This window comes from Vicugna pacos, chromosome 9 (assembly GCF_048564905.1).
Source record: "Vicugna pacos chromosome 9, VicPac4, whole genome shotgun sequence".
NCBI lineage: Eukaryota > Metazoa > Chordata > Mammalia > Artiodactyla > Camelidae > Vicugna > Vicugna pacos.
The window spans coordinates 41998570-42017914 of record NC_132995.1 but is presented as its reverse complement, the minus strand read 5'-3'; the positions used below and the strand labels follow the sequence as shown (position 1 = coordinate 42017914).

The 19345-nt window shown below is 44.9% G+C and overlaps 3 protein-coding genes and 1 long non-coding RNA gene across 10 annotated transcripts in view; 2 read left to right on the top strand and 2 right to left on the bottom strand.

The window, feature by feature from the left end:
• NIP7 (nucleolar pre-rRNA processing protein NIP7) overlaps window positions 1-9968 on the bottom strand; it is a 28925-nt gene extending 18957 nt beyond the window's left edge. The window contains exons 1-6 of one of the 5 annotated variants that reach the window (XR_012075742.1): window positions 9768-9968; window positions 9560-9646; window positions 9325-9463; window positions 8449-8589; window positions 1785-1949; window positions 40-761 (exon numbers count right to left, since the gene is read on the bottom strand). Coding sequence is in view for 4 of the 5 variants with exons in the window: in XM_006203743.4 (XP_006203805.1) it covers window positions 8122-8241; window positions 8449-8589; window positions 9325-9463; window positions 9560-9646; window positions 9768-9823 (543 nt within the window). In the remaining variant the exon portion in view is untranslated. Of the gene's footprint in view, window positions 1-39; window positions 762-1748; window positions 1950-3390; window positions 8242-8448; window positions 8590-9324; window positions 9464-9559; window positions 9647-9767 lie in introns of those variants that run through there. The other 4 variants (XM_015238710.3, XM_072967627.1, XM_006203743.4 and 1 more) reach the window with 4 other exon arrangements.
• On the top strand, window positions 296-6589 carry TMED6 (transmembrane p24 trafficking protein 6). Its single transcript, XM_006203745.4, has 5 exons — window positions 296-380; window positions 1379-1662; window positions 2917-3043; window positions 4301-4452; window positions 6280-6589. The coding sequence occupies exons 2-5, from the start codon at window positions 1450-1452 to the stop codon at window positions 6511-6513; spliced, it is 726 nt and encodes a 241-aa protein (XP_006203807.1). The 5' UTR covers window positions 296-380; window positions 1379-1449; the 3' UTR covers window positions 6514-6589.
• A 37-nt stretch (window positions 9969-10005) lies between the features above and the next one.
• COG8 (component of oligomeric golgi complex 8) lies at window positions 10006-18750 on the top strand. 3 transcript variants are annotated; one of them, XM_072967616.1, is made up of 6 exons: window positions 10006-10501; window positions 11692-11899; window positions 12657-13484; window positions 15231-15399; window positions 16162-16338; window positions 18141-18750. In XM_072967616.1, exons 1-6 carry the CDS (start codon window positions 10107-10109, stop codon window positions 18296-18298), a joined length of 1935 nt encoding a protein of 644 aa, XP_072823717.1. In that variant the 5' UTR covers window positions 10006-10106; the 3' UTR covers window positions 18299-18750. The 3 variants fall into 3 exon arrangements, with proteins under 3 accessions (XP_072823717.1, XP_006203841.1, XP_072823718.1); XM_006203779.4 differs by lacking the exon at window positions 18141-18750 and having other exon boundaries at window positions 16162-16625; XM_072967617.1 differs by lacking the exons at window positions 15231-15399; window positions 16162-16338.
• Window positions 13749-16287, bottom strand: LOC107033469 (uncharacterized). The gene is made up of 4 exons (XR_012075743.1): window positions 16150-16287; window positions 15201-15394; window positions 14889-15010; window positions 13749-14445 (listed from the first exon to the last, which is right to left on the bottom strand). It is a non-coding gene; the product is annotated as an uncharacterized lncRNA (long non-coding RNA).
• Window positions 18751-19345: the final 595 nt, after the last annotated feature.

Below are 19345 nucleotides of genomic sequence, written 5' to 3'. Positions count from 1 at the left end.
GATGGTGCTCTCTAGGTAGAAGAGTGACACTGTGATGCATAACTTCAGTGTTGTTTTTATTACAGTGTCACTGAAATGTGTACGCACGTAAAACTGCCTGCAGCTTCTACAGAACTATAAAACTTACCATGAACTGATGACTGTTTTGCTGAGCCTAAGTCACTGCTCACGATACGAGCAGTATTAGGGCCGTGGCAGTGGTGGCGCATCAGCGGGGGAGCCTCTCCCACTGTGTGCTCCCAGGCTCTCCCATCCTCACCTTGGCAAGACTGCTGCAGAACCCCGTGCCTCCAGAGTGCTGGATGTCACATGGCCTTCGCTGGAACTGAAGACAGTTACGAAGTCTGTTCTTCATAACACAGAGCTTGTGACAGTTAACGGTATTACCACTTAGAGTTAATATAATACATTCTGGTGGAATACTTAATTAGAAGGTACTGATGCTGTTTTGTTTCTCAAGATTATGGCTGAGATAAAAACATTTAGATGTTGTCAGAACTCAGAGACTAATGGACACACTGTCCTGGTGGGTAAGAGTGTGAGGCTGACTCAGGGCCCCAGCTGTGCTGGCTGTGCTTGTGGATGGTGGGCCAGCCACTGGAATCTCTGGATGTCCGTTTCCTCATCTCTGATGTAGTAGGGAGTGGTACCACCCTTGTAGGGCTGTTGTGAGAATAAAATAAGATGCAGATAAACCTCTTAGTTCAGTGCCAGCCATGAAGTCAGTGGGTGTTCAATGAGACTTTTCCCCCTTTTGGGTGCTGAATAAGTTGGGAGATAAAAGAAGAAAAATCAGTGTAAACTAACTATACTTCAATTAAAAAAAAAAGATCGGGGGTCTGTACAATATAATAGTCTTTAAGTGGGCTTTGGATAGCTTTAGATGAAGGTATCCAGTCGGGTGGAAGGTAGTAGAAGGAAGGTTATCAGTGGAGGGGTTTGGCCACTGTCTCTTGCTCACTCCATTCATGCATTTAAATCTTTGTACACTCTTCATACTGTGTGTTGCTCTTAAGCTGTAGCACTGGGCAGAAAGAAACCCACTGAAACAGTTGCTGTCCTGTGTCTTATAGAAGCAACTGGTGTCATCTAGCAATTTGATATGAATAAGAGAAAAATCTCTTTAGCCACCGTGTACTGAGAAATGAGTCTGTACATTCACATGGTTGTAAGTAAACTTGCCCAGTGTTTATCCTCAAAAAGCAAGAACTGAAAAATGACAGCCCGAAGGAAGGGTGGAAATCTCTCTTCTAAAGTCGTAGCGTCTATTCAGCACCTGTGCCGTAGGTTTGGTATCATGCCAGTTCTACTCTACAGTATCTATGTGTGGCCCTGAAACTGGCCTAAGTGTGACTTGTGGTGTTAATGATTACCCCAGCAGGTGTCTAAAGTACTTGGTTCCACTGGGGTGCAAGCAGTTCACCCACAGAGGAGTCTCCAGAGAGCAGCATGTTCCCCTTGCTCTTTGGGGTTGGACTAGTGATTCTAAACCTAGTGACCTCTGCTCAAAGCCAGAAGACAGAACCCCTTAGTGGCTCTGGGGACCAGCCATTCTTTCATGGGGCAGATCGATATGACTTTGCCATCATGATCCCTCCAGGAGGCACAGAATGCTTTTGGCAATTTGCCCACCACGCTGGATACTTCTATTTCAGTTATGAGGTGGGTAACTGGACTCCTCAGGCCTTGCTGGGGACTTGGTTTTTGTTTGTTTCCTTTTGTAAAAGGGGTCAGGTTTTAGATGAACACAAGGTCCTAGTTATCTTTATTCTGTGATTCCCCACCTGTTAACGAAATGGACCCACAGTTAGCTGGAAACTCTGGCTGGATGAATAATCACTGTAACATATGGCTTAGCTCTCATACTGGGGGCCATGGAAGTGTGCTCAAAGTCATGGGGCAAGCCAGGTGCCTCTTCCTGGGGAGGTAATCATCACATTTACTTGAATCTGGAGATGAGAGGGGAGAATACATTTTTAAAATATTAAAATAATATGGATATGGTACCAAGTTGAATAAAAAGTCACATGAACTTTGGAGGCAGACCCAGAGATTTCAAAGATGCTTTAGTTTATGAAGTTGAGGGAGCAACATTTACTCTTGCCTTTAGGGGTAATTCCAGGAAACGAGAATCACTGGCTCAAGGTTTCCCTTTTGGCCAATCCTGTTTCTTTTAGGAAGGTAAATGTTTTCCAGTTGCATTTCATCCATGCTGTAGTCCTACACCACAGGGCCAAAGGATAGTCTGCTCAGCAGTTAACTCAGAGGCTGTTCGTGTCCTTTGTTCTTTATCTTAGAAATCTGTTAAACTTTCTAAAGTTTGTTTCCATAGTAACAGACTATGTTGATTTTACTCCCCTCCACTGTAACTTAAAATTTATTTTAAATTAACTTATTAAGGATTGTTCTTATCTCTGAATTTATAATAGAACAGTAGCTACTAGTCAGCTCACTGCAGCCTAGGCTTATCAAGACCCAGCTTGGGGACAGGTGCTTACTGAATGCCTTATTTATTTGCGGTCAAGCATCAAATAAACCCAAGTCTGGTATACCACCACAGAGGTCAAAATCGAGCAAGTTCAGCCAAGAACTCTATAGCCAGAATCAGTGTACCAACTGATACATGCCAGCTGTATGGTCTAAGACATGTCTTCTTACCAGGAGGTGCTGTTGGCATTTTGGCAATTCTCTGTCCTGCAGTAGTTTCTAATATGTTAGGATGTTTGGCATTGCTGGTGCCCCCTGCTATCCCTGCAACATCACCACTGTCTTAACCCAAGTTCCCAGTGGCGTGGGGCAGTACATCCCTGATTGAGTACCACTGTGTTGATGGCCATGGGATGTCAATCTTATCACTTAGCTAGCTTCTTGCTCATGTAGCAAGGGCTTTTATCCCTCTTCAATGTGTCTTGGCAGGTTCAGCGGACACTGGGAATGTCACACGACCGACATGTTGCTGCCACCGCACATACCCCACAGGGTTTTCTTATAGACACCTCTAAGAATGCTCGGGGCCAGATTAACTTCTCTACCCAAGAGACAGGTCTGTTTTCATCATCATAGCTATTAAAATCATGGGTTTCTTTGAAATTGAGGAAATAGTGAAGATAATAATATTGAAATTAGTTAAGTACCTGAGATGTAAAAAGCCCTGGCTTTTTCACACAGTGGATGGTGAAATAGGAAAACAAAATTAAGCCTTCTACATCAAAACTCAGATTTCCTGACTGCCAGTGGCCAAGGACATTAGGCAGCAGTCCACTGGCAGTTTGGGGCAGTCACCAGGGGACTAATATTATACCTCCAGGGTCCAGAAGCTCAATTTTATTTCATCATCTCCAACTGACCAGATTATGGGAAGGTGATCAAAACAGACAATCCTATTTATGATACAGAATTCAATAAAAAATTTTATTATGAGATAGTATTTCTTTCCAGGCGTTAGAATACTTGAGCCAGCTACATAAAGCAGACTCAGAACAAAAGGAAATGTACAGCCATGAAAAATATCCACATTCTACAAAAAGCACCAGTACTCGGCTCACCGACTGGAGCCACACTGAGCCTGTCCTCACCCTGGACAGTGCAAGTCAGTTTTAACTGCCCTCTACCAGCCAAGTATACAGAAAAAATGTTTCTCAAGAGCAGCCTAAGACAACCCTGCGTTGTGTAGCACAGAAGTCAGCATTATTATTCAGCATCTTGGGTGCCTATATGCCAATATTGCCTTCCAGTCATTTCAAAAGCCAAATACACTGCCACACCTTTCTAATCATGCTCCTCCCCGACCATCACACACAGGGAGGCAACCCCAGTTGAGAACCAGCACCAGTACATACCCCAAACCATCAGCCCTTGTACAGACCACCTTGCAGGAAGTTATTCCAGCAGGATAGCTTCTTTTATTTCTCTAGTTTCAAATTCAAGATGTTATCCTAGCACTAATGATGTACAAGAAGCAGGCAAACACCATGCTCTTAATTTCAACTCAATTTGTTAAGCAGAAATTCCTTAAGAGATGTAGGAATTATAGGTTGAAAAAGAGAAAGAAACATTGTTATCTATCCAGTATAGAGCTAGAGTAATATTTGGTAAAACATAGTTATTATAAATAAAATTTAGTAAAATAAGTTTCATGTAAGGTTGTTATCTTCCGTTCAAAAAGTAGATCATTGTACTTCTTAAGTAAAAAAATGCTATAGTAGCACATTTAACACTGAAGAAGTTATGTCTTGGGAAATTTACAGAGGGTGGGAGAGGGTGAGACTGAGACTTGGTAATAATCTAGGGATTCCTACAGGTTTTTATCAGCTTTGTCTAAACAATCAGCAAAATCACTTTGCTTCTGTGCAAGTGTACCTCAATTTTGGAGTCTTCTATGAGGGGCCTGAGATGGACCATAAAAAGAAGAATGAAAGAAAACAACTGAATGATACTCTGGATGCAATTGAGGTAATTGTTTTGTGAGAAACACCCAAGCAAACTGATTTTAAATTTGGAGGAAAGATTAAGATTATGGGAGTTAATATCATTTGAGTGAGGGCTCATTCGGGTAGAAACCAACAAACAGGCAATGGGATTTGAACCGTTGTATTAGTTCTGTGACTTGGAGATCTTGGAATTCACTTGTTTTACACCAGGGATTGGCAAATTATGGCTCACAGGCCGAATCTGGCCCACTGCCTGTTTGTTTTTTGAGATATAATTCACTATTTTAAGTGTACAATTCAGTATTTTAGTATATTCCCAAGGTCCTGCAACCATCACCAGAATTAAATTCCAGAACAGTTCCATCACCCCAAAAAGAAACTGCATATCTATAGCTCACTCGCTGTTCCCCATGCTCCTGAACCCTGCATAATCCCTCACTAATCTACCTTGCATCTCCATAGATTTGCCTCTTCTGTGCATTTCACATGACTGGAACCATACAAAGTGGCCTTTTATGTTTGGCTTTTTTCCTTTAGCATGTTTTTAGGGCTCATCCACATTGTAGCATGTTATCACTTCATCACTTTTTATGGATGAATAATACTCTACTGTATACATATATCACATTTTGTTTATCCATTCATCAGCTGGTAGATACCTGGGTTATTCTCACTTTTTGGCTATCATGAATAATGCTGCTATGAACATCTGTATGCAGATTTTTGTGTGAACGTGCTTTCACTTCTATACACAAAAAGTATACTCTGCTGGTTCATATGGTAACTGTTTAACTTCAAGAGGAACTGCTATTTTCCACAGTGGCTGAACCATTTTACACTCCCACCAGCATTGTACAAGGGCTGAAATTTCTCCATGTTCTTGCCAATACATTATTGTCTTTTTGGTTATAGCCATCCAAGTGGATGTAAGTAGTAGTAAGTCTTGTAGGTTTTGAGTTCTGTCTTCCTAATAACATGGAGCATCTTTTCATGTGCTTTTTGGCCTTTTGTAGATCTTCTTTGCAGAAAGGTCTATGCAAATCGTTTGCCCATTTTAAAATCTGGTTATTTGTCTTTTTATTGTTGAGTTTTAAAAGTTCTTTATATATTCTGGATACAAGTTCCTTATCAGATATGTGATTTACAAATATTTTCTCCCATTCTTTGGGATATCTTTTCACTTTCTGGATAATGTCCTTGATACACAAAACCATTGCCCGTTTTTGTAAATGAAGTTTTACTGGAACACAGCTGTACTCATTTGACAATCACAGTTGGCTCTCCATACCTGCAGATGCAGAACCTGCAGACACGGAGGGCTGACTGTGGGACTTGATCACCCACTACGGGTCCTGGAACCAGACTCCCCACAGATACTGAGGGACAACTGTAGGTACTGTTTATGGCTGCTTTCGTGCTACAACGGCAATTTAGTAGTTGCAACAGAGATCTACGGCCTGCAAAGCCCAGAATGTTTACTTTTTAGCCCTTTAATAAAAAATTTGCAGGCCCTTATCTTTTACCATATACAGAGAGCAGAAGACATTACCCAAAAAGGCAATGATCTGCTCAACACATGTGTAAATCTACAGATACTCTGGAAGACCTTTCTAGTTTCAGCACTAAAGTTTTTCATTAGAAAATAATTTTTTAAAGTCCAGGCCATTTTTTCATATACAACAAAACTAGCACAAACAACTCCCAATAGCCAACTTATTACATACCATAAAATTGTATGAATAAGTTACTCAACTTCCAGATAAATTAGGTTAGTGCTGGTGGGCACCCAGGTGAGACTAGATGTGGGGTAGGGAGGACCCCTTTCTGTATTTCATTTTCTGTCCCACAGGAGAGTACACGAAAGGTGCAGAATAACATCTTTCACATGTGGCGATACTACAACTTTGCCCGCATGAGAAAAATGGCTGACTTTTTCCTTCTCCAATCAAACTATAACTATGTGAATTGGTGGTCGACAGCCCAGAGCCTTGTTATTGTTCTTTCTGGGATCCTGCAGCTGTATTTCTTGAAGCGTCTCTTCAATGTCCCAACAATAACAGACACAAAGAAGCCAAGATGCTAAGCTCAAACAACTACAGTGCCCTGGCTCTTTTTTTTTTCTTTTCTTTTCAAAATGGCAATAAAATAATAAAAATGTGTATGTCCTGAGGTTAGCTATTTCTAAAGTGTGCACTAAATGTTACCATTAAAATACTGTCCATCACATAGCATCTCCTCATCCTTCACTATATCTATTTAGAAATTAACGGAACTTTCGAAGGGAAAAGAGTTGGAAAAAACAGGACAAAAATGTATAAAACTGTGTTCTATATGTTGCATACAAAAACAGGAGTTGGTAGAGTGCTTTTTTGTAATTGAAAGATGTTTTATTTTAGAGATGTTACCTTAGGAATTTAAATAAGCAGTATATTCATTTTAAAATTGCTTTACAATACAGGTAGTTTAAAAAGATTTTGTCTGTGATATATTTTTCACTAAAAGTATTTTAATAATTCTAAAAATAATTTTGGAAGGCATGGGGGAAAACTGAGGAGCTGAATTCAGGGTCTGATTTCTGCTTTTCGTCCAGTCTGACAGTCAGGCAAGTAAAGATTTGTAAGAAAGGAAAAAGAAAGGAAAAGGAAAGGAAAAGGAAAAGGAAAAGGAAAAGGAAAGGAAAGGAAAGGGGTAAGAAAAAAATAAATATATATAACTGAATCACTTTACTGTATACCTGAAACTAACACAATATTCTAAACCAACTATATTTCAATTAAAAAATTTTTAAAAAGATTTATAGAAGTTAAGTTCTAGGAAATCAAGGTGATAAAAATAACATTCAGCCAGAGATCATACCATCCAAAAAAAGAATGATCGAGAAAACTGCTTGTAAAAGCCAAGATAATATAATCAAATTCTGTCCATAAGATAACAGAAATACTCAGTATAAGCAATATCAAAATGACTCTTACCATTTACTCAGCACCTATCATTTACCAGGCACTGCACTAGGTGCTTTACAATCATGATTTCTAATTTTAAAAACTATTCTTAGAAAGACGATTAAGCTGCTTTTTTGAAATAGAAAAAGAAAATGAAGCTTATTAAAGTTTAATGACTCATCTAAGGCCATACAGCTGGTAGATGTCAGAACTGGTGTTTGAATCCAAGTTTTTCTTCCACACACACAACACCTACCATACAGAAAATCAGCAGAATAAATTGCTCTTAGTATCTTACCCAAATTTCATTTGTAAGATCCCAGACATGACCTACTACTGTGAAACGTCAATATCTATCTTTCATAGTATTAATAAATAATTTAAAAAACCTATTAAGTTCTTACCATGAATTTGGAAAACAGTGTTATCACAGATAACAATAATAAGCTAATCCCGTCCTAAGTTCCAACAATTTAGAACCTGTTACTCAAAAAGCCCCCTGATTCAAATATAAAACACAATATTCTATTTAGTCACCATCACAAAGATCTGAAACTCCATTTTTGAGCCATATCTGCATAATAAGAATCCAGCCTGCATTTTTCCATAATAGAAAGAATTTTAAACTAAGAAGTCCCTGAAGAGGTCACAGAGTTGACAAAATTCAACATGACGGTGGAGCCTACACAGACACAGGAAACAACGCTAGGCCCTTCCACACAGCCATAAGTCCTCGCGACGATTTCATTTTAAGTCAATGTCTCTTCATGCCGCACATATTCCCCAATGTCTGCTTGATGAAATACCACAATCGCCATGGGGTCTACTTTCCTGCAGTCCTGTGTAGACTTTGCTGCCACCCCAAAACCCTGGGATTCAAAAGAAGAGATACTGATTCACTCAAGTCATTCAATAAGCACGCATTGAGGTCGGGAAATAACAAAGATGACAAAATACAGCTCTTTGAGAAATTCAAAAGGTGCTGAGAATTTAGTCTCCCAAGCGCACAGATTGAAAACACACCCTTCTTGAGTAAAAAGATACTTGATTTTTTAACAGCGACCATCTCTACTCACCAAAGGGATGTCTGCCATGGAGTACACCACAACCCCCTGGTACTGAGAAGTATTTTCAGTGATTCGACCAAGTCCAGATTTCAGCACATGGTTCCCATACAGAAAGGACTGCTCTGCTCCAGGCTTTATCCACACTTTATACTATAATAAAAAGAATTAAATCCAAGAGACATAAAAATGCTAACAGTTACACTCCTGCAGATAAGCTAGCAGCTGGATCTACTGTTAATTTCTTTTTTTTCCTTATGAACTAAGTTTTTTTTTTCTTTTAAACTGAAGTATAATGACTTACAATACTATGTTAGTTGCAGGTGCATAACAGTAATTTGGTATTGCTAAACATAACAGAATGATCACCATGATAAGTCTAGTTACCATGTGCCATCATATAATGTTATACACTATTTTTGACTATATTCCCCATGCTATGTATTTCATCCTGTGATTCATTTTATTTTGCAGTATAAACTTTAAGGAAAAGGGAGAAAGAAGCATGTTTCCCTCAAACTGTTCACCCCTTGAGCAGAACTGCCAGGAGGTTTTCTTCAACCCTACAGTCAGCTTCTCCAATGGGCAGTTTAACAGCTCTTTTTATGAACCCCACTATGCTCTTCCTCATAGCCACCTATTTGCTTTTCTATCTTGAGCTGGGTCTACACAAATTTTTCTACTTTGCTGGAGATAACTACAACTCCACAGCTGCCATACAGGACTCCTAGCCCTGAGCCCCAACCACGCCCAAGCAGCAAGATGTACAAACATCTTCATATGCCGGCACTGACCCTAAGCACTGCCAGGGACGCCACTGTTATCTGCGTTCTGATGTAACCCTCATCCTTGACTCCCTAGAGGCAGACTGGAAACCACCCCACAAACCTTGGCATAGGGTGCAAGGTAATCCAGAGCTGTGATGTGCAACCGGAATTTGTGAGTCTTGGTGAATTTTCCGAAGCAGGTCCCCAAAGACACCAGCTTGTCCCCGGAGATATTAGCGGCCAACTTTAAAATCTTCTCACTGAAAGAAAAAGAAAGAAGGTAGTGTCACATGAGGGGGGCTGGTGGGACCCAGACCCCAACCCGGGTACATGCTGACCACTCGGCCCTGACTCACCTCACGTAGTACACCCGGTCGTTGTGCAGCCTGAAGCAGTAGGTGCCGTCGGGCCTGTCGACCAGCAGCTGAAGGTTCTCCCCGATGCTGAGAGCAAAAGGAGAACTGGAGGTCCCGCCAGGACTCGTTTCGGCCCGGCGGCCCCACTCCACCCACACCCCTCCCCGCCACACACACACTCCCTCTTTTCTGCCCCGCTTGCTCTTACTATTTTGCTATCTTCTCAAACATTACACGGGTCTCCTCTTCAGTCAAAGGCCGCATTTTCCCGCTGGGTTGGAACACCGGATCCTCGTGCCTCAGTCGGCGGAAACGGAAGGTCAGCTGCCAGCCGCTCCTTGACAACTTCAAACCCTGCCTCTCTAGCTGCTTTCTAGTCGTTCCCTATGACAGCGCCCCGCAGCCTGGAGGATCATCGGGAAAAGAAAGCTAGCTGGGTGAAAAAAAAACCACAGAGACAGGAAGTTCGACACGGCTGCTTCCGGCCCTAGATTCCGAGCCAGCGCCCTTGCTGGGCCGGAGGGGAAGTGACGCTGCTGCTGGGAAGATGGCGGCGACAGCGACTATACCGTCCTCATCTACGGCTTCGGCCACGGCGACGGCCACCGCGGCGGCTCTCGGGGAGGTGGAGGATGAAGGGCTCCTGGCATCGCTGTTCCGGGACCGCTTCCCGGAGGCCCAGTGGCGGGAGCGGCCAGATGTGGGCCGCTACCTCAGGGAGTTGAGCGGCTCGGCGCTGGAGCGGCTGCGGCGCGAGCCCGAGCGCCTGGCCGAGGAGCGAGCGCAGCTGCTGCAGCAGACGCGCGACTTGGCCTTCGCCAACTACAAGACCTTCATCCGCGGCGCCGAGTGCACCGAGCGCATTCACTGCCTTTTTGGCGACGTGGAGGAGTCGCTTGGCCGCCTGCTCGACCGCTTACCCAGCTTCCAACAGAGCTGCAGGTGTGGCGGGCCCGGCGCTAAAGGGGCTTTTAACAACTGTAATAGCTAACATTTACGATAAATAGCTAACACTTAGCGCTTCCCATGTGCCGGGCTCTCTTCTGAGCATTTTATTAATCCATTTAAACTGCACAATAGCATTCGAGGTAGGTATTGTTATTCCCATTTAATGTATGAGGAAGTTGAGACACAGGTTAGTGACTGTCCCAGGGCACAACGAGTACGTTTCGAAGTCAGAATTGGAACCCAGCAGCACGTCCCTCCCTCATAGCACTGTTGTGAGCAATAAATAAAGAGGATCCATGCAAAGCACTTATTTGGGGGTCTGACATAATTGTCAGTTTAATATATGTACACATTTATGTAAACATACACACTATACACAACACACACATACACACAGTAGTTCGGACCAGAGGCCATCTGCTCCAAACTTTAATTGATAGGATGTTGACAAGGAAATCCTCCCATTGGTGGCAGTAAAAATTGTTTTTTAAAAATCCTTTTTGAGCCTCATTCTGCCTCCCTTGACCTTCAGTTCATTATCCCTGATTCTGCCTTCCGGCCTTTCATGTTACAAGTTTTTTCTTTTGAGTCTTTGTGTATTTAACAATAGCTTTTGCACGCTTCAAATCGCCTGGAATAGACAGCTATGGAGAAGAAATGGAGACTAGCAGGAACTAAGTTTGGACAAGAGCATAGCGGAAGATTAAGAGGCTGAGGGAACTTGGGGGTAAGGTGGTAGTTTCTAGGCTAGTTAGGGTATTATTCTGAAAATAATAAGATAGCTATTATTAAAGGAACATTTAGTCTGTGTCAGGTTCTGTGTTAAATGCTTTATACACATCATCTCATTTAATCCTCACATCTGTATGAGGTGGGTCCTGTTTACTATTTTACCAATGAGGAAACAACTCAGAGAGCCTAAGTACCTTGCCACAGCTTGTTAAATGGCAGATCTGGGTTCAAATTTTATCATTTATTAGTTGTATGATCTTGGACAAGTTGCTTAAATTCGATGAGACTGAAGTTTCCTTAAGGGTAAAAGTACTTACCAGATAGGTCTGGTGTGAAGATTAAATCAGATAAATCATCCAGCCCATTGCCCAGTTTGTAGTAAATGCTTGGTACCTGTAGCTAAGGTTTAGATGCAGAGTAGTGAACCACCAACGTTCTCCTGATTGTTACAGGAATTTTGTGAAAGAGGCTGAGGAGATAAGCTCCAATCGCCGGATGAACACCCTGACTCTAAACCGGCACACGGAAATCCTGGAAATCCTGGAGATCCCCCAGCTCATGGACACCTGTGTCCGGAACAACTATTATGAAGAGGCCCTGGAGCTTGCAGGCTACGTACACCGACTGGAAAGGAAATACTCCTCCATCCCCGTCATCCAGGTAGCCAACGTGCCCAGAGAGGACTCAAACTGATGTCCTTGTTATCAGTAATTCTGTCGTCATCACTGAACCTTTCGTCAGAAACCTTAGGGAAACTCCTTGTATGTTTCATACTAGTTTCTGCCAGCCATGCAGGCTTGATCATAAAACATACATTCATTTATTCAGTCAGCTGATAAATATTAATTTTGTGCCAGACATTGATCTAGGTACTGGGGATACACTGAGCAAAGACAAGGCCCTGGCTCTTGTGAATATAAGCTGATAGTTAGCAAATAAATACATAATATCCTTTCAGATACCGTTAAATATCTTAAAATACACCAGGGAATGGGGGTACTCTAGGTAGAGTGGTCAGGAAAGGCTCTTTTGGAGAGAGAACATTTAAGCTGAGACCCGGATGATGACGTGAAGATGTGGGGAGAGAGCAAACCAGAAAGTGGTAAGAACAAGTGCAGTGGGCTAAGGAGGGAAGAGGTTGGAGTGTTTAGAAATACAAAGACAGCTGTTCTGGCTGGATTTCCCTGAGCAACGGGAGAGCATTAGGAAGCAGGTGAGGACAGGAGAACCAGGCAGGGCCTATGGGCCACAGTGAACCAAATCTTTGTTGGTGAACCTGTGTGCATCAATTTTAGGAAATCTACTTCATATGTCAGGAAAGCAGCGGGAACGTTGGTTTGCAATATTCAGGGTTAGTGGAATGGGTTCCAGGGAGTGTCTTTCCCAGCGTGATGTGACTCACCTCCTGTATCTTCAGGGCATTGTGAATGAAGTGCGCCAGTCCATGCAGCTCATGCTGAGCCAGCTGATTCAGCAACTGAGGACCAGCATCCAGCTCCCTGCCTGCCTCCGTGTCATTGGCTTCCTACGGCAAATGGATGTCTTCACCGAGGCTGAGTTGAGGGTGAAGTTTCTTCAGGCCCGAGATGCTTGGCTCCGTTCCATACTGACTGCTATCCCCAGTGATGATCCCTATTTCCACATCACAAAAACCATTGAAGCCTGCCGTGTCCATCTGTTTGATATCATCACCCAGTACCGTGCCATCTTCTCAGACGAGGACCCATTGCTGCCCCCTGCCATGGGTGACCACACTGTGAATGAGAGTGCCATTTTCCATGGCTGGGTGCTACAGAAAGTCTCACAGTTCCTGCAGGTGCTGGAGACCGACCTTAACCGGGGGATAGGTGGCCGTCTGGATTCTCTGCTGGGTCAGTGCATGTACTTTGGCCTGTCCTTCAGCCGGGTAGGGGCTGATTTCCGGGGTCAGTTGGCTCCTGTTTTCCAGAGAGTGGCTATCAGCACTTTCCAGAAAGCAATTCAGGAAGCGGTCGAGAAGTTCCAGGATGAAATGAACTCCTACACCCTCATCTTGGCTCCTGCCATCCTGGGCAGCAATAACCTGCCTGCTGCTGTGCCAGTCACTCAGCCGGGGACCCTGCAGCCGCCCATGGTGCTTTTAGATTTCCCACCCCTTGCCTGCTTTCTCAACAATATTCTGGTCGCTTTCAATGATCTGCGCCTCTGCTGCCCTGTGGCCCTGGCGCAGGATGTGACTGGGGCCCTGGAGGATGCCCTTGCCAAGGTAAGCACATACTGTTGGCTCTCTACTAGGGCCTTCTTTAGGAATAGGTGGCCAGACTTTTGTAATAAACCAGTCCATGGGACAGTGGTGCCTGCTGACTTGGAGAAGTTTAGTGTGGTTTTAGAGGTTTTTTGGTCAAGAAGCTCTCGTTAGTCCTCCTTCATGGGACCTAGAACAATCCATGAAGTGACTCAGCTGTAGTAATGATTCATTAATGTATTAGTTTTCTATTGCTACATTACGAACTCACACAAACAAAGCATCTTAAAATAACACGCATTTATCAGTTTCTGTGGGTTAGGAGTGCAGGCACAGCATAACTGGGTTGGTCCTCTGCCCACAAGGTTGCAGTCAGGGTGTTGGCCAGGCTGACTCATATGAAGCTTGGGGTCCCCATCTTTCAAGCTTATTCACAGTGGCAGATTTCCGTTCCTTACAGTTGTAGGACTGAGGCCCTCAACTGCTAGAGACAGTCCACTCCATATGCAGTTCACTGTGTGGCTTTTTGATTCTCCAAGGCCAATGAGAGAGTATCTCTCCTGCCTGAATCTCTTTTACGGAAATCTTTAACCCTCTTTTAAGAGGCGCATCTGATTAAGTCAGGCTCATCCAGGACAACCTCCCTTTTGATTAATTCAGAGTCAGCTGATTAGGGATGCTAATTAAAATTGCAAAATCCTTCACCTTTGCTATATTTTATTGGTTAGCAACGAGCCACAGATTGTGCCTGCACTCAAGTGGAGGGCATTAGGGGTAGATGCCAGAGGTTGGGCATCACAAGAGCCATCTTAGAATTCTGCCTAATACAAGTAATACTACTAATATCCTAATATGGTGCCCATTTTTTACACATATAAATATTTAGATACTGGGATGCTTCTTATAACTGATGACATTTTATAATTGCTGTCAACCAGGTGGCAGTTGTGACGTGGTTTTATAAAATTTCTGTGATGTCCTCCTGTAAGAAAGCAAGAAAGCATGAGCAGTAAAGCTTTTTGGGTCAATGAAATTCAGATAATAATAATTAGCTAATATTTATATAGAACTTACTACATGCCATGTAGTTCATCATACTTTACACATATTGAGACAATGTTCACAACCCTATGAGGTAGGTCCTGTTGCTGGCCCTCCTTTATAGATGACGGAACTCAGGCACAGAGGGCCTAGAGTGCTTAATTAACCCCTAGGCGCCACAGAGCCAGTGAGTGGCACAGCTGGGACTTGAACCCAAGATGTTCAGCACTAGAGTCTATGTTCTTAACCCTATCACCATGACACCTGTCTGTAATGTCAGCTAGGCTCTATTACTTGTATATGGAACTTCTTTTCCAGCTCTATTTAATTCCTCCTTTACAATTTTCTAGAGGTTATAGCCTTCTGGAACTTCAAAAACCTTACTCAGTAGAAATCTTTTTCAGATTCGCTTCATTTTCCTGATCCATCTCCCACGGAAGTCAGAAACAATCTATTCTGTGTATAATTTCATGGCGCTCCTCCACTGGAATTGGAAACTGCACCAGCTTAAAAAAAAAAAAAACAGCTGGGTGAGAAATACATCAGTGAAGTGACAGAATTGTGAAGCTTGACCACAGTTCTGAATTTAAACAAGATAGTAATATAATGTACTGTTTGGAATGACTTTCTTCATGAAAACTTGAGGGCTGCACATTTGTGCTTAGTTTTAAACACTGCTGATGGTAACAGACTAACCCAGTGATTGACAGTGCCCTTGTCTCGTAGGTAACTAAGGTAATCCTGGCCTTCCATCGCGCAGAGGAGGCTGTCTTCAGCAGTGGGGAGCAGGAGCTTTTCATCCAGTTCTGCACTGCCTTCCTGGAAGACCTCGTTCCTTATATAAATCGCTGTCTCCAAGTACTTTTTCCTCCAGCTCAGATAGCACAGACCTTAGGTAAGAGAAAGGTGGAGAAACGATTTCTAAAACTACTTTATTTATAAAGTATATAATTAATTCACATACTAAATAACTCACTTATTTGTAAAATTCAGTGTTTTTAGTAAATGTACAGAGGCGTGTGACCATTTACCACCATCTAATTTTAGAACATTTCCATCACCCCCAGAAAGATCCCTAGTGTTCATTTGTGGTCTTTTCCCAATCGCATCCTTAGCCTCTGGCAACCACTTACCTACTTTCTGTTGCATACATTTGCCTTTTCTGAACATTTCTTTTCAATAGAATCACACGATATGTTTATATCTGGTGAAGTGGAAGAAGCCAGTCACAGAAGAACCACATATGATTCCATTGATATGAAAGGTTTATAGATGTTTAAAAAAATGTTTTTCAGTTTGCCCTCACTTCCCTTTGCCCACTCTCTTTCCCAAAGTGAGCCAGTCATCACACCAGCAGAGTGGCTGCTCTCCACTTACCCCCAGCTTTTCCTTGGGCCTGTTACAGGGAAGCAGGTGCCTACTGAGGCTTTTGTCTCTTTCTCCATCTGCCCTACATTGTGTGCCGTTCCAGATGACTTTCAGGATCTAGCTTTACGGTATAGCTTCCTGTCCCATACCACAAAGATGACTTTTACTGTATTGAAATATGGTAACTGTGTCCGTTACTTCCTCGAAGTGTTTTTTCACCCCGTTACACATCAATATTTAAATTTATGAAAGGTTTTTTCCATTTCACTCTCCCTACCATCTGGGTCAGGCATTCCAGCCACTCAGCTCTCCAAGTACGGAAACCTTGGGCGTGTGAACGTCAGTGTCGTCTGGGAGCCTCTTGCCTTTATCCTGCCGAAGAGAGAGACGGTCTTCTGTCTAGATGAGAAGGAGCTAGTCCCCGAGCTCACCGCTCCGGCACCGGAACTGCCCTCTGAGAAGCCCCGCCTCGAGCCCGTCACGTCGGCATTCCCTGACGGGGGACGCAGGGAGGTGGGATCCGCGGAGCCGCCACGGGCCGACGTGCCGAGCGCGGGCACGTAACAGCGCTCCCCGCCCCCGGAACCCGGGTGGCCTCGGGCTTTACTGCAGCGCCCGGAGGGAACGAGTGTTGTCGCGCGTAGGAGAGGCTGCAAAGGCATAATCAAAGGGAGAACCTCCCGGTTACTCTCGTAAACGGTTGATGATACGATCAGAAATGTTATTAAAGAATAAAGCTGATGATATCACCGAGAGGCCGTCTGCGCTGCGCTGTTGAGCGTCGCCGGCGCTCCCGGAAGACGTGCGGGACTACGCTTCCCGGCTTCCCCAGCGGCGGGCCGTCGGCTACGGGGGCCGAGGGGCCGCGTCCGGGAGGCGGTTGTGCTGCACGCGCCATGGGTCAGCTGGGGGCTGGGCTGCTGCTGCTGGGGTGGCTGCGGGCGCGGGCGCGTCGCTGCGTGGGGCCGGCCCTGCTGTGGGGGGAGCGGGCAGCGGGCGGCAGCACCCGGGCCTGCAGCTCCACACCCGCCCCAGATGGCCTCGAGGGCCCAGCGCGCCGGCGCTCCTACTGGCGGTACGTGCGGCGTCTGGTGCAAGGAGCGCCGGAGCCGCCGTACCCGCGAGTGTGCCAGGTCGGAGACCCGGTGCTTCGGGCCGTGGCGGCCCCGGTAGAACCGGCGCAGCTGGCGGGGCCTGAGCTGCAGCGGCTGGTGCAGCGGCTGGTGCAGGTGATGCGGCGCCGGCGCTGCGTGGGGCTGAGCGCGCCACAGCTCGGTGTGCCGCTGCAGGTGCTGGTGCTGGAGTTCCCTGAGGCGCTCTGCCGCGCCTGCGCACCGCGCCTGCGCGAGTCCCGCCAGATGGAGCCCTTCCCCCTGCGCGTGTTTGTGAACCCCAGCCTGTGGGTGCTGGACAGCCGCCTGGTCACCTTCCCCGAGGGCTGCGAGAGCGTCTCCGGCTTCCTGGCCTGTGTACCCCGCTTCCAGGCAGTGCAGATCTCAGGTGCGGGGCGGTGGGGTCCCTGGGGCGGCTGGGTAAGCTTATGCATCTCTTCGGCCTGTGGAGGCAGCGGCCTCAGATCCCACGAAACGGTTTCCGCCAAGTTCCAGTTAAAAGTGTAGCCATGCTGATGGCTGACCAGCGGAGCCTATGGGCATGAACAAATGCAGGACCCAGGAGTAGACGGAATGGGGACTGATGGAATGGGATGGGGCAGGAGGCGCCTGTGAGAGCAGAGCTAGCCCAAGCGGGCACGTGGGTGGAGGAATGGAGTGGGGTTGGGAGGGTGGCCTGGTTCCGTTGGTAGCTTACTCCCCGTCTTCTGCTGTGTGCCTTCTCGCTCAGTCTGTGTTTCACACACATGCACACTTCTACCCCAATTAGATCTGTCATGGTGGAGTGGGAGAAATGGGATCCAGCTTTGCCCAGCCCAGGGTGATAAGCCATTACTAGCCTGTCATGCCACAGGAAATTTGGTTGAATGTGGTTCATTCCTCGGGCTAGGATGACTGTTCCCCTTGAACAAGCCACTTGGGAAGGTCATTTCTCATCTCGGCCCCATAGTGAGCACAGCAGCCTACCTGTCAGAGTTGGGAATCAGATAAGAGGCAGAGCTGAGACACCTTTTCTAGGAAAGATAGGGGCTGCTGTCTGCTTTGCCTTCTGATGTTGCCTCTTGTAAACAGGAACAGCCAGGGGCAGGGAAAAGGTAAGGGGGTTGAAAATGATGCAGTTCAGCATGTCCTCACCCAGGCCATAACTTCTTTGCAGGGCTGGACCCTAGAGGAGAGCAGGTGGTATGGCAGGCAAGTGGGTGGGCAGCCCGCATCATCCAGCATGAAATGGACCACTTGCAGGGCTGCCTGTTCATTGACAAAATGGACAGCAAGACTTTTACAAATATCCACTGGATGGAGGTGAATGACTGAAGCCTTCCTGCTGCATCTGAGGATCCTGAATATCAAGACACAAACACTTCGGCTTTGAGTTGGGCATGTCTTACTTGGTTGGCATCGATTTTGATTGGCTCTGCTCTGACAGGAAACAATGGTCTGCCAAAGCATGCCAAACTGACTTGGAGGAAGATATTAAAAATATTTGCCCTGAAATGAGCTATAGACAATATATTGCCTTCTACTTGAGAAGAAAAATAACTGCTCTAAAGGAATGGACATTTCCTGGCAATTCTGTATACAGATAGGTGGGACAAGTAAATAACCTTTCTTAAGAGACATCATTTCAGAAAAGCTGTATCATCTATTCCCAAAGCCAAGATTTGATAATAATATAGTCCCCAAACACCCAAAAGCCATGTTTAAAAATGCAGGTTAGGACTGTGGTTGGTTGAACGTCTTCAACAAGTTTTTATATTTACAAAAGGCTTGTGTGTGTGTGTGTGTTACTTGCAGAGTCTTTGTTTTTGACACTAGTTTACCTGTGAAAGTAAAACACAGTTCAGAATGTCTCCAGTTCATGGAAGACAATGTTCAGTGTTCAATGACAGTATTTACAGACTTGAGTATTCACACATTTTAACAAGTTCAGGTACAGTTTTAGGTCTCCACCTTTTGCTTTCCGTCTTTCTTTAACGGGCCTGGAGAAGAGTTTTCTGCTAAGATCTCTTAGGAAGCTGGTACTGGGCTCATTCTTTGGGTGGAGGCCGTGGGGCAGGGCTGGGGAAGGGGTGATGCAGGTTTCCTTGTGATACAAAAGGAGAGCATTCAAATGAAACCTTTCCTAAGACGAATGGCATAAACTGAAGAAGTAGTTACCTTAGGACACATCTTGCTAACCAATGCACAGAATTAAATCAAAATAAAGCACAGATGCTCACACAGTTCAGTGATGGTGTCTGGATGCTGATGCTGAGCACCACTCCCTGTAAGGAGCTTGCCGGTGCCACTCTGGCAGCTCTGGGTGTACGCTGCTTCTGTAACAGCTTGCTGCAAAACAAAAGCTGAATGCCGTTTTAACTT

Excerpts from the sequence above, each read along its gene's own strand:
- TMED6 (XM_006203745.4), top strand. The coding sequence starts at position 1,450 with ATGTTCCCCTTGCTCTTTGGGGTTGGACTAGTGATTCTAAACCTAGTG. Across the intron at positions 1,663-2,916 it reads ACTTCTATTTCAGTTATGAG|GTTCAGCGGACACTGGGAAT; the intron begins GTGGGTAACTGG and ends GTGTCTTGGCAG. Across the intron at positions 3,044-4,300 it reads CTTCTCTACCCAAGAGACAG|GTTTTTATCAGCTTTGTCTA; the intron begins GTCTGTTTTCAT and ends GGATTCCTACAG.
- COG8 (XM_072967616.1), top strand. The coding sequence starts at position 10,107 with ATGGCGGCGACAGCGACTATACCGTCCTCATCTACGGCTTCGGCCACG. Across the intron at positions 13,485-15,230 it reads TGGAGGATGCCCTTGCCAAG|GTAACTAAGGTAATCCTGGC; the intron begins GTAAGCACATAC and ends CTTGTCTCGTAG. Across the intron at positions 16,339-18,140 it reads ACTGCCCTCTGAGAAGCCCC|GGCTGGACCCTAGAGGAGAG; the intron begins GCCTCGAGCCCG and ends ACTTCTTTGCAG.